Source organism: Danio rerio, chromosome 24, assembly GCF_049306965.1.
Source record: "Danio rerio strain Tuebingen ecotype United States chromosome 24, GRCz12tu, whole genome shotgun sequence".
NCBI classification, from domain to species: Eukaryota; Metazoa; Chordata; class Actinopteri; order Cypriniformes; family Danionidae; genus Danio; species Danio rerio.
The window spans coordinates 41,223,354-41,237,500 of NC_133199.1; the positions used below are offsets into that span (position 1 = coordinate 41,223,354).

At 36.1% G+C, this 14,147-nt stretch overlaps 2 protein-coding genes across 9 annotated transcripts in view; one reads left to right on the forward strand and one right to left on the reverse strand.

Moving 5' to 3' along the window:
- The first annotated feature begins 2,040 nt into the window (after positions 1–2,040).
- The window catches only part of rhbdl1 (rhomboid, veinlet-like 1 (Drosophila)), a 65,382-nt gene continuing 53,275 nt past the window's right edge, over positions 2,041–14,147 (forward strand). For 2 of the 8 annotated variants that reach the window (XM_073939969.1, XM_021470103.3), the window contains exons 1-2: positions 4,426–5,607; positions 6,122–6,180. Coding sequence is in view for 5 of the 8 variants with exons in the window: in XM_021470103.3 (XP_021325778.1) it covers positions 6,172–6,180 (9 nt within the window). In the remaining 3 variants the exon portion in view is untranslated. Of the gene's footprint in view, positions 2,178–4,425; positions 5,608–6,121; positions 6,181–14,147 lie in introns of those variants that run through there. The other 6 variants (XM_073939970.1, XM_068217023.2, XR_012399071.1 and 3 more) reach the window with 4 other exon arrangements.
- Positions 2,998–4,328, reverse strand: h1-0 (H1.0 linker histone). Its single transcript, NM_199552.1, has one exon. The coding sequence runs from the start codon at positions 4,129–4,131 to the stop codon at positions 3,532–3,534; it is 600 nt and encodes a 199-aa protein (NP_955846.1). The 5' UTR covers positions 4,132–4,328; the 3' UTR covers positions 2,998–3,531.

Below are 14,147 nucleotides of genomic sequence, written 5' to 3' on the forward strand. Positions count from 1 at the left end.
CTGTAGTGTTTGTACTTTCTTGTCCATTCTTGTTTTCTTAAATTGTTATTAAAACCTAAAAGAACTAAATTAATTTATTATGGTAATCGGTTATAAACTAAGTGTAGAACTTAATTCATTTAATTGTAACAAGTCAAAAGTAATTTGTTTAAGTTTTCACTTTTTACAGTGTAGCATTTTTTACAGTGGAGAGTAGAGGTACACTGTTAAAAATGCTCATTCTAGTTTGCGTTTAGACAACATGAAGGAATTAAGTTTACTTTTACTTACTTTTACAAATATAAGTAGATTGAACGAAACAATCTTGTCCCAAAAAAAAACTGCCTGATCTTACGAGGAAATGTAAGTATTTTATGTTTTGTCAGTTTAGTGGCTAATTCGGATGAGTTCAGTCGTACGAAAATGCACAATTTTAAAAAGGAGACATGGAATACAACTCCGCCCCTAAGCCCAAATGCCATTGGGTGATGAGCAAATCGTACTGAATTGTGCGAATGAGATCGTATGAATTTATACGAATTAGCCACTAAATCAAAAAGTTACAAATTGGCATAATATTGTGTTGGAAAGAAGTAGTCTGAACAAGCTGTAAATGTTTTTTTTTTTTTTTTTTTTTTTTTGGAGTGCAGAATTGCAAGATTAAAAAAAAAGAAGAACAGCAAGAAATCGAGTTAGAGTGGCAAGATATGAACTCAAAATTAAATAAGAAATCTGAATAGCCAAATATCAGAGTTCAGCGCTTAAATCGCTGAACAGTTTTGAATTTAAATCTAGCAGTTTGGTGTGTAAATCCTAAAATTTGGAAATTATATCTTTCTGTTTAAAATGTATATATATGGTGTGTGATTCTGAATGTAAATCTTAAAATTCAGAGTATCTAAAGTTGCGAATTTTTATCTTGCAGTTTGTAATGTACATTTAAAAAAACGTTTACTTAAGATGAAGGAATTAAGTTAACTTATTAGTTTTTACAAATTTAAGTGGATTGAACATAAAACAATTAAGTTTTCCCAAAAAACTCAACAATTGTGTTGTTTCAGCTCAATTTAAATAAGTAGCTTGAACAAACAGCCAATTTTGTTTTTTGAGTGCAAAATTGTGAGATTTTAAAAAAAGTATAAGAACGGCAAGAAATCGAGTTAGAATTGCAAGATATGAACTCGAAATTTAATAGCGAAGTATCAGAGTTCAGCGCTTAAATCAAACAGTTTTGAGTTTATATCTTGAAGTTTGGTGTGTAAATCCTAAACTTTGGAGACAATATCTTGCCATTTGAGATGTACATTTTTTTTTTTTCTAAACTTTTGAGTTTATTTAAGTTTGGAAATGAATCTTAACATTGAATCTTGAATCTTAACATTGGATTTGATTTAAAAATGTAAGAATTCTAATCTAGCAGTCTGCATGTGTGTTTTTTAATTGTGAGTGTATATCTTGCCGTTCAAAATGTAATTCTGTGTTTATTTAAAATTGTTTTGTTATTTTTATTTCTTGTGATTTTGAATGTAAATCTTAAAATTCAGTTAATGTAAAATTGTGAATTTATATCTTGCAGTTTGATTCTGTGTTTTTGTAAAAATTACATTTTATATAAAATACAATATATATATATATATATATATATATATATATATATATATATATATATATATATATATATATATATATATATATATAATTTTTGTAGTTCAAAATCTACATTTTAAAAATCCTAATTTACTTAAAATTAGCAACATTTAAATTTTTAAATTTCAAATTTATTTAAAAAAAATAGCAAGTTTATCTTGCACTTTAGAATATAATTTATTATTTAATCATGAGTTTAAATAATAGTTCAAAATGTAAGACTTAAAATTCTGTTTTTGTTTATTTATTTTTTTATTGTGAGTTTTAGTGTAATTCTAAAAATTCTGAGGTAGTTTATAATTGGGAGTTTATATCTTGAGTACATATCTGAAAAAAGTGGATCACATGATTCAGCAGAGGCCGCTGATTGGCTATATGTGTATTGGTGAGATGTTTTTTTTTTAACCATTGAATGTGACAGACAGGTCCAGGAAGATTGCAGCAGGTCCTGTTGTACACAGAGACGTATCAACTTACTTTTCAGACTGGATACAGCATCACATTTCAAGAGTGTTATGCAATATACATGAAGCGTATGAGTGATGCTTGAGGTGAGTCTGGATGCTTGATAAATACAGCAACCTATGTTAAAAATACTAGATATAATGTGTATTTACTACACAGTGAGGAGGGCAAAGCCTGACACTGGAAATGAAAATGTATTTATTTTATTAACAATTTATAAGCATTGCACTTTTTTACATGTTTTTTTATAAGATCTGTAAAGGGTTATTAACATTTTACATTCTGCACACTATTATTATTTTAGTTTAAGATTTTTAAAATAGCTTTAATCTATTTTAATTTTATCATCAAGATTTTTCTAATCGTTTTTGTTTTACTTTGCTGTAATGTTTTTGTTTTGTGTTGCATACTTTTGGTACTTTTTTAATTTTAGTATTTTAAATCAATATATGCGTGTCTTAAGAATGTAGAATTTCTAACGATGTTTTCTGTTTTATTATAATTTTGTATAGAGATTATAATAAATTAGTAAAGTCAGATAAATGTGTTTTTATTAATTTTTTTTTTTCATTTTTTTCATTATATTATTTATTTTTTATTTTTATTTTCATTTCTAGGTGTCATATTACGATTTAAAAAATCATTCGTCAATTATTGACCCATCATGTGAAAAGCGCATTTGCATTTACCCCGCGTGACACTGACAGCTGTAGTTCTTCTTTGAGGCTCTGCGGGGCAGCAGAGAGCCAAAATGCCCCTCGGAACCAAAGATGCGCTTCGTCTTCAGTTTCTCCGCACAGAGCTGGAGTTTGCGCTTTCCACACGGTGCCAGCGTCACAGCATTACCCACTTTAACTCATGATCTGTGCTCTCCATGGTGCTGCAGTAAAACACTGGACAAACTGCTGAGTTTGCAAAAAAGGAGTTTATTGATGCACAGTAGTGTGTGTTACGCACAATGACAGTATTATATTATGGACAGCAATGGAGCTAGACTACAACAGTCCACGTCACAAGGCGATTCTGTACATCGTCGTCATAGGGCACCGTTCTTCATACAAGGACGTTTTATTATTGTTCTTCACAGTCCTATAAAGACCTACATTAAGAATATATCTTCTAGAGACACGTCTAATTGGAAAGTTAATTAGCATGTCTGAAAGATGATGATGATGAAAGTGTGCAACACAGTTCATGTTTTAAAGAAAACAAAAAAGTTCAGAAACAAAAAAAAAAATAAATAACAGTTCAGCCATTTCGATGTCGAAGATCTTCTTGACAGAATCACAATGCGCGCTCACAAAAAAAGTTTCTGAAGAAACAGGCTGTAGAAATGTGCAGTTAAAGTCCGCGCACAAAGACCATACAAAAATAACAGTATTACCAAAAGAATTGCTTCAAAAAGTGTATTTACACAAGAGTTCCGAATTGAGTTCAAGTTTACTTCTTTTTGCCAGTTTTCCTGGCCGCTGTTTTGGGTTTGGGCTTCGCCGTTTTCACCTTCTTGGCTTTGCTCGCCTTGGCAGGTTTGGCCACCTTCGCCTTCTTCACAACTTTCTTGGCTTTGACGGGCGATTTCTTCTTCTCCGCTGCTTTCTTCACTTTCTTCTCCGCTGCTTTCTTGGTTTTTGCAGGAGACTTTGTCACTTTCTTTGGTTTGGGGGCTTTCTTGGGTTTGGCAGCGGCTTTGACTGGCTTCCTGGCTTTGGCGGCTGCGGGTTTGGGTTTCTCTGGCTTCTTGATGTCCTCAGCTTTGGCCAGTTTGAAGGAGCCCGACGCGCCGATGCCCTTGGTGTGGCGCAGGTCACCGCCGGCCACCAGCCGCTTCAGAGCGAGTTTGATCTGCGAGTCCGCGTTGTCGCCCACCTTGTAGTGGTGTTTCACATACTTCTGGATGGACTGACGCGACGCGCCACCGCGGCTCCGGTCGGCGGCGATGGCCGCTTTGATCATCTCTGAGTACTTGGGATGCGACGTCCCTTTCTTGGAGCTTTTCGCCCTCTTGGGCTTGGACGAGGGTGTAGCTGCCGTCTCAGCCATGGTCAGTCCTGGAAGATTTCACGAAAAAAACCGGGACTGAGCTGTCAAAAACTCTTGGCGAGTTCCTTGAGAGGGATTTCTTGGACAGCTCCGACTAAAAATAAGCAATAACGTATGAAATAACCGTCGCGTCGCTGCTTGTTCTTTGTCTATTTGCGAATTACAATATTCAAACAATAATAACCCTGACGGAGAACCCAAAGTGTGTGTATATTATTCGCCGAAGTGCGCCCGTACTATATATGAAGCCTCCACGCGGACGTGATTGAGAACACCAACTGCCAGCAGCTGATCAAGCGGGCTTCCATGAAATCTGCGCGGGCTGGTTTGTGTTTCTTCCTCCTCGATCTAAGGCCGAATTTAGCCAGGCTCGTTCGGTACCGATCGTTCCAACGCCACGGTCCGAGAGTGGAGGCTTTGGGCTTTCCGTGTGTTTGTCGCTTTACCCTCAATTCCTCCATCCATCAACTTTTTTTCCCCGAAAATCCGCTGAAACCAGCGAGCGCGGTGATGTATTTTGCAGAATTCGCGTAAAATTAGCCCAAAACAACGAAATCGAGATGGAAAACACCGAATGTTTATGAAAGCCTCATCAACGCACTAAAGGACAGGGAGGGTTTGATTCATATAAAACGTCGTTTTCGTTTTTAATAAGCCGAAATAGCTGACGAACTAACACAGTCCGGCCACAGAGTCCTCGTGACGTTTCTCCGATTATTTATTGTTAAACCTTCTATAAATTACATGTGCACGAAATAAAGTGGCTCCCACATAGTGGGTCATGTTCACACATTTCAAGAGTTGTTGGTGTCATTTATGAGCCATAGATCTGAACGAGTTCAAGGTATTAGTATATAAAGCAGCAGCTCCTATGCTGGGTGTTCTGAGAGAGGAGCTCAGCTCTAGGAAAGTTGCCAGCGACCCAAAGACCAGCTTAACCGACCAGAACCCACCGGTAGCATGGTCAGGTTATACATATTGATCTGTGTATGCATAACCAGGGGTTTGTGGGTTATATATACGATTGGCATATTAGGACTGAGCAAACTGGGCTGATGCTTTCAGCGCTCGCGCATTCTTTTGTTATCTCTCCGTTGGCTGGGAAACGCGTATCCCGTCGGCTTGTTTTCCCTCATTTTTGCGTCGTTCACTTATAAAGTCATCAATTTAGCAGAACCTGCTATTGTACAGTTATATTCCTATCGCTCCGGGTTCTCCTGTTATTCACATTTTCAGGCATGATAGTGTTTCAGTCAGAACGCCATTTTGAATCTCTTCACTTTAAGGGTTTTCTGTTCACCTAACTGAAATCCCCTTTACAGAAGTTTTAATTAGCCTACTGGATATCTATCACCAAACTGAACTTGACAAACTTGATTAATAACATTTTTTTATTCAACTTTGAGCTGAAGTTGGCGTTTAAGCGCGTGACAGTTTAACTCTTGCGCGCTGCAGTTTCTGTAAGGAATAACACAGGTATGCCATTACCTATTTCTTTTTGCTTTTATAACAGTATTATTTTATCATGTGTGGACATTTGAAGATTGCTTTTAAGGCGTATTTGGTGTCATTTTGAATTTTAACACAATGTGTCACCATACAATAATAGCCTACACACACTTCACACACCTTCTGTGAAGACTGTTTTACACGTCACCTGTCTGCGTGTGTGTGTGTTCCATGATAACGTGATACAGTCACTGATAATATATGCTTCTGTTCTCTGTCACAAGTAGTCTGCAGGTGTTGGATATTGATGGATGTATTAATAGATGACAAGAAATTATAGTCTAATACACAACAATTTTTGCATAGAGAACTATAATACAATATTCAGTGTGTTAATAAAATGTTGAAATCACTGGCTGATTCTGTAATTATGACATAATAGTGCATTATTATACAATTTTTGCATGAAAATAGAGATGTGAAATAAACTATAGGCTATTTTTAAATAGAAAATAATGAATGTTTTTTTTTTCCATTGTAGACTGCTGCTGTGAAATGTGAAAATGAAATGGCAGATCAAGTTCAACAACGATGGAGTCTGTAAGTAGCAGTCATATTATATACTTATACAGTATCGAATGTTTAAATAATCCCATTAGTACTGAAAATAACTATAGTAAATGCTTCCACATGCTGTCAAAAATTAATAAGTGAGTTTAAGCATCAAAACAACATGCAATACAAAATGATGTACATTAAAATCTGTTACTTTCAGCTTTTTTTCTGCACAAAATTAAATGGCAACCATAAATTTGTTTCTTAATTTATAGAAGACACTCACTAAAATGTAATTCAAATTATTTATATACCAAAACTCCCTGCAAAAATGTTATGATCAAGTCTTTATATATATATATATATATATATATATATATATATATATATATATATATATATATATATATATATATTATAAATTTTTTTATTATGTGTGTTATATACATGTGTATATAAAAGTGTTTTGAGAAAATGTGTATTCATAAATTAAATATTTATATCTTATATCACATTATATACACAGTCAGGTCCATAAATATTGCAACATCGACACAATTCTAACATTTCTGACTCTATACACACCAACACAAATGAACAAGATTTGCTTTAAATGCAGACTGTCAACTGTAATTAGGTATTTACATCCATTTAATGAGAGTATTTACATCCAAATCAGGTGAATGGTGTAGGAATTATAACAGTTTGCATCTTTGCCTCCCACTTGTTAAGGGGCCAAAAATATTGTGACAGAATATTACTCATAAATCAAACCTTCATTTTTTAATACTTGGTTGCAAATCCTTTGCAGTCAATTACAGCCTATATAAATACATGTATATATGTAAATATTTAGGTATTATTTATTAATATGTACACTATTTATACACAGCAAGTACACATACATAATGCAAGTGCAAAAGTTTATTTTGGATAAGATTAATTGCAATTAGTTGTTTGACAGCACACATACACACACACACACACACACACATGGCGTCAAATTATAACAGCCTTATGACTCTGATGTGTGCTATTTGTTTAATACATCATATGTTCAGCATATCTAATTCACATCTTTGATTATTTTTTCTTCTTCATAAAATTATAAATGAGCTTCTGCTTGATATTACTGCATTAAATGTCATGGAAAGGCACATTTAATACAAAAACCTGTCATTACAGGTTTGTTCTGAATCAGAAATTAGTTATTAATAGATGTAAAATGATATAAAATATGATATGATAAATGATAAACAAGTATATGATAAACAAGTTTTAAAGTCTGATTCAATCACTTTGCATGTATTTAAAGTGCTGAATAAGAGAAATGTGTGCACGCAAGTGTGGAATGTCTTTGTCTGTGAAGGTGTTTACAGAATGACGTTCATGTGTTTCACCAGCAGAGAGCAGCACTGTTCTGAGCCAATCGGCCATTACTCCTTATATAGGACATTAAATATGTCAGAAACGTGTTTTTTTTTTACTCTAATGGCTCAAATGGCTTCAATTAGTTTACTTCCACTTCATTTTTATGCAACAAAATAAAATTATAATGCACCTATGTTTTTAGGTACATTACAATATTCATTCATTCATTCATTCATTCATTCATTTTCTTGTCGGCTTAGTCCCTTTATTAATCCGGGGTCGCCACAGCGGAATGAACCGTCAACTTATCCAGCACATTTTTACGCAGCGGATGCCCTTCCAGCCGCAACCCATCTCTGGGAAACATCCACACACTCATTCACACACACACACTCATACACTACAGACAGTTTACCCAACCCAATTCACCTGTACCGCATGTCTTTGGACTGTGGGGGAAACCGGAGCACCCGGAGGAAACCCATGCGAACGCAGGGAGAACATGCAAACTCCACGCAGAAACGCCAACTGAGCTGAGGATTGAACCAGCGACCTTCTTGCAGTGAGGCGACAGCACTACCTACTGTGCCACTGCGTCCCCTAAATTAGAATATGTCCTGTTTAATAATATATATTTTTTTTTCTTTAAGCAAATAATATTGGCTTTTCCAACATGTTGTTTTACAAAATTACATTTCAGATATTATTAATAACAGGGCAGCAAGGTGGCTCAGTGGTTAGCACTGTCGCCTAACAGCAAAAAGGTTGCTGGCAGGGGTGTTGCTTGGGTTGAAAGGGATAAAGGGCTTAGCCCCAAAGAAGTCCCCATCTTATTTTTCACACTTTAATGATTCAAATATCAAACAAAGTTATATACTAGTCAAAGATAACTCAAGTGAACACATTAGGCAGTTTTAAAATGAAGATTTTTATTATTGAAGGAAAAAAAGATGCAAAACTAGCTCTGTGTGAAAAAGAATTTGCCCCCTGTTAAAAAACACACCTGAGTTTAATTTCCCAAGCCACACCTCTAGCCTGATTACTGCCACACCTGTTCGCAAACAAGAAATTACTTAAATAAGTCCTGCCTGACAAAACAAAGTAGACCAAGAGATCATCAAAAGCTGGACGTAATGCGGAAATGGAATGAAATTGAAAAACAAATGAAAATTGTGATGTTATGAAGGCTTTTTAAAGCTTTTGGACTGCTGCGAACCACAGTGTGTTCATTTATGATTTCAGGAGTATTGTAACTAACTGTTTTACACTGCAAATCCACTTGTTTGAATAACAAAGTAAGTCTCTCATATAATATATCAAAAAACAATTACAAAGTTTATTCATGTATGAATAAATAATATAAACATTTGCATATTAGTTAGTAAAATTACTGAAATTAACATAAAAACTGTATAAACATACAGTTGAAGTCAGAATTATTAGCTCTCCTGTGAATTTTCTTTTTCTAATATTTCCTAAATTATATTTAACAGAGCAAGGAATCTTTCACAGTATTTCCTATAATATTTTCCTATAATATTTTTTCTTATAATATTATTATAATATTTTTTTTTATGGAGAAAGTCTCATTTGTTTTATGTAGTGTAGAATAAAAGCAGTTTTTATTTTTTAAGGTCAGTATTATTACCCCCCTTAAGCTTTATTTTCTTTTGCTTGTCTACAGAGCAAACCATCATTATACAATGACTTGCCTAATTACCCTATCTTGCCCAATTGACCTAAATAAGTCTTTAAACGTCACTTTAGGCTGAATACTAGTATCTTAAAGAATAAAGTCAAATATTATGTGCTGTCACCATGGCCACGATAAAAGAAATCCATCATTAGAAATGAGTTATTAAAACAACTATGTTTAGAAATGTGCTGAAATTTGAAATGTTGTGTTTTCTCTCCGTTAAAAAGGAATTGGGGGGGCAAATATACCGGGGGGCTAATAATTCAGAAGTGCTCATGTAATGTGGTTCTAAAACCAAAATGGGACGTCTCACCCTAAAGTATACGCACATAAATGCATTATATTGATGTCTGGTGCTATTTACTGATGTACTTTAATTCCACACCTGACTGCACACCTTATGCTCATAACACAATAATAACACTGATTGATGGTTGGTGGGTCATTCAGTGTGTTTTCTGCTCAGTGTTGCCTGATAGCGAGTGCAGAAAGGTCATTGAGTTCATAAGCAGGAGGTCATTGATGGATGAACCGTGCACCCATATCAATAAGAGTGAATGTCCTGAGTCCCAAACGCCTGTCTGAGGACTCGCTGTGGCTGATCAACACTCATTGATCCAGCCTAGAGATTTAACACCCGGGGTTTTGCTGTAAATTACTGTAGCAGTCATTAGTTTAGGCCCACATGAAATCTGCACACACAAAAAATTCATAGATTTTATTTTAGCCCATCATTGAATTAGTTTTTTGCTTATGTAAACGTGTGTAAATATAATGTTGACGTAAAATTGGAATTCTTTTATATTTTATTCCACAATGTCTGTGTAATGGAGAGATTTTTTTTCAACACATTTCTAAATATAATAGTTTTAATAACTCATTTCTAATAACTGATTTATTTTATCTTTGCCGTGATGACAGTAAATAATATTTCACTTGATATTTTTGAAAGATTCTAGTGTTCAGCTTAAAGCAGGGTTTAACATTAAGGACAGCCTGATGGCCCGGGGCCAGTGTGAGAGATGTTTGGGACAGTAGAGAGAATTATTACTGGCCCAATCTGGCCAGTGCTGCCTTGTTACAAAATTTTTATTTGCCTGTGACAATTTGCTAATTGTGTGCCAATACAGTCTTAGAATCGAGAAACAGTTTGTGCTTTTAAGTCTTTGAATGCTGTCTTTATTGTGAAGTCGTAAACACCATATTGCTCTTTGGTTCCTTTTATATGATTGGATGTTGTGAGCACGTTATTTTTTTCCATGACCTGGTAAAAACCAGTACAGTGAGGAGATGGCAACATGACAGCAACGTCAAATTATGAGGCTAAAAGAAAACGACTGTTTCTAACATTGTGAAAAAGATATTTGCATGGGTACAACACAGCGAGAAAAATGAAGTGATGTTTTGCATAGTTTTCCGTCACTAAATAAAATACCTACACATTTTCCATACTGCTGTATTTTACTGCTAAATATTTTAACATTTTAAAAATATTTAAATTCGAGATTCACAGACATTATTTTTGACACGTTATTTAAAATATGTGGCTTATAAATAGCAATTATTTATTTATTTATTTTGGTGGGGCTGGTGAAATTTTTGGCTGGGCATGTAAAAATCTGAACTGGTCCAGTCGGGTCAGTAGAAAATGTCCTTAGCGTTGAACCCTGTTAAAGTGACATTTAAAGGCTAACTAGGGTTTTTAGGCAAGTCATTGTGAATGATGGTTTGTTCTGTAAACAACTGCATATTTATTCAGTTTTTATATTATTTTCAGTCATTTTATTAATTATTATGCAAAGTTTAGATTATTTATTTATGCCTTCATATGGTTTGTAATTGTTTTTAGATGTGTAACGGAGGCTAGCTATCGAAGTGATATGCAGGTAAACCTCACTCTGACCTCTAAGAGGCTGATCACACCAAGGAGCATAGAATCACCAGGAGGCGACACTCTTGTGCAATTTGGGAAACAGCCACTAGATGCCGCTAAAGTCACGCGGCGGCCATTTTGGAATTAAAATTCCATTAGAACAACAGCATATTATAAGTCTGAAAAATAGACTATTAAAAGGGCTGATGATTGTGATAGTAAGTGTTTTATTGTCGTCTATTGTCGTCTTTTAAATAAATAAATTAAAAACAAAGCAGCTGCTTGCCGTCACGACAGCAATAAGATCCAATTGACGGCCGATTGCTTTTACTATAGAATGGTGGAACTGCGGGGCTGTTGCTGGGCTCTGCGGTTGCAACAGAGTGTGATATTGAGTGTCGCCTCTTTTTAAATGATTTACTAATGGCCGCGAGCGTTTTGCACGCTGCTTAAGCGCCCTTGCTCGCCTTGCATTTTAACTGCCTGCTGCACCTCGCGTTTCTGCCCTTGTGCGCCGTGCGCGCTCAGTTGAAAAAAGTAAACTCTGAGCGGAAAAAGTGCGTTACGTCACTCGCATCTGTTGTATTCTCCAATCAAAGGAAAGCAGAGGCGGGGTTTTTGTTGATGTGCCTGCAGTGTTTGTGTTGTCAAAACAACAACGGAGGCTTTTTAAGATGGAGGAGAGACTTGTGGTTGCTGTTTTGGGTTATCCAGAACTGTATGACTCGCAAATCATCAATATAACAATATTATTAGAGATTAAAATAATATTAATTTCAACAGAAACACTCTCGAACAATACCCAGCTGATCTAGTCGTTGTCTAGCGACAAAAAGAAAAGCACACTGCGCTCCTTTTTTTCTTGTCAACAAGAAAAGCAGTGCGTTTTTGGAATGTAAATGCAACCGTAAATGCAACCGAATCCCATACGAAGAATCGCTGGTTCGATCCCAGTTCAAACCGGGTTAGGTGCAGTTGCACCAGTAGGTTATATTTGGGGGCTCTCCTGGGACTAAAGTGAGGTTTAGGGGGGGTGAGTCTCACTGATGACCAGTTATCAAAGTGCTATGCAGGTAAACCTCATTCCTCTGACCTCAAAAGGTGCTCTAGTGACAGATGCTAGAGCTCATGGTCTTAAGCCTCCTTGTTAGAGCAACCAACTCCCAGACAAAGAATCGTCGGTTCAATCCCAGCTCAGACCAGGTTGGGTGCAATAGAACTGATGGGTTACACACGGGGGCTCATCCAGTATAGGAGTGGGGTTTAGGGGGGGTGAGTGTAATGGAGGCCAGCTAGCGAAGTGCTATGCAGGTAAATCTAATTCCTCTTACCTCTAAAGGTGCTCTAGCAAAAGACTCTATAGGCCTTGGTCTTTAGCCTCTTAATTAGAGAGACTGACTCTTATACAAAGAATTGCCGGTTCGATCCCAGCTCAGACCGGATTGGGTGCTTTAAGACTGGTGGGTTACATGTGGGAGCTCTTTTGGGATGTAATGGAGGTCAGCTAGTGAAGTGCTACGCAGGTAATCATTCCTCCTCTCACCTATAAAGGTGCTCTAGCGACGGACGCTAGAGGTCATGGTCTTTATCCTCCTTGTTAGAGCAACCGACTCCCAGACAATGAAGCCCCGGCTCGATCACAGTTCATTATATGAGAGACTTGTTTTATTTAACAAGTGAAATCAATTGAATTTGTCGTGTAAAACATAAATAAAAGTGATTATTTTGTATTTAATGTTTTAAGATTTTAGTTATCATACTTCTCTAATTATTCTCATTCATTCATTTTCTTGTCGGCTTAGTCCCTTTAATAATCCGGAGTCGCCACAGCGGAATAAACCTCCAACTTAACCAGCACGTTTTTACTTCCAGCTGCAACCCATCTCTGGGAAACATTAACACACACTCATTCACAATCATACACTTTGGACAATTTAGCTCACCCAAATCACCTGTACCGCATGTCTTTAGACTGTGGGGGAAACCGGAGCACCCGGAGGAAACCCACGCAACTGCAGGGAGAACATGCAAACTCCACACAGAAACGCCAACTGACCTATCCGAGGCTGGAACCATCAACTCTCTTGCTGTGAGGCGACAGCAATACCTACTGCGCCACTACGTCGCCCCCTGAAATCATTCTGCAGATTTTTTTTTTCTTTTTACAAAAATTTGTGCAGAAAAGGCAAAATAAAAGTCAGGAGATTCTGTCTGGTCCTGTAATGATCATGTTCGGCTTAAAATCTAAATTCTGGTTTGTTTATTGTAGAAGAGAAGGAATAGTTGGTGATCTTGTGTTTGTATGTGCACATGAACTCTGAAAAAATTAGAGCGCATTATCATACACATTTCTGCCTGAGATGGAAATCTGCACAGTCCGTTTAGCTTCAGGTTATAATCTGTCATAACTGTTGGTGGTGTTTGTTAAGGCTGTCAACACTGCATTTGCTCATTAGAGATCTGAACAAACCCAAGATCTGTGTGTTTTGTCCACACTTCATTAATGTTACAGAAGCATGTACAGAAAAAAGATTATATATAAACATACAGTATATTTGAAAGATCTATTGGTATGTGTTTTGGGAAGTAGAATGTAGAAAAATAGTATCTAAAATATCTTTGTTTTATTCATAATGGGTTGAATCAATACAACTGAAATGCATCTTTATGGATCCAGTAAACCTTTGTGGAAACTTTAGATATTTATCATGTGTTACCAAACTTTATTACAATATATTTGTTATATTTTATAATATAAATATAATAATAAAAATGGGCCACATGGAGGCTCAATGGTTAGTACTGTCGCCTCACAGGGTGAAGGTTGCTGGTTTGGGTCAGTTGGCATTTCTGTTTAGAGTTTGCATGTTCTCCCCGTGCTGGCATGGGTTTCCTCCGGGTGCTCAGGTTTCCCCCTAAGTCTAAAGACATGCAGTATTGGATAATTGGGTAGGCTAAGTTGTATGTTTGTGAATGGAAGAGTATGGGTGTTTCCCAGTGATAAGTAGCAGGTGGAAGGGCATCCGCTATGTAAAACATATGCTGAATAAGTCAGCAGTCATTCAACTGTGG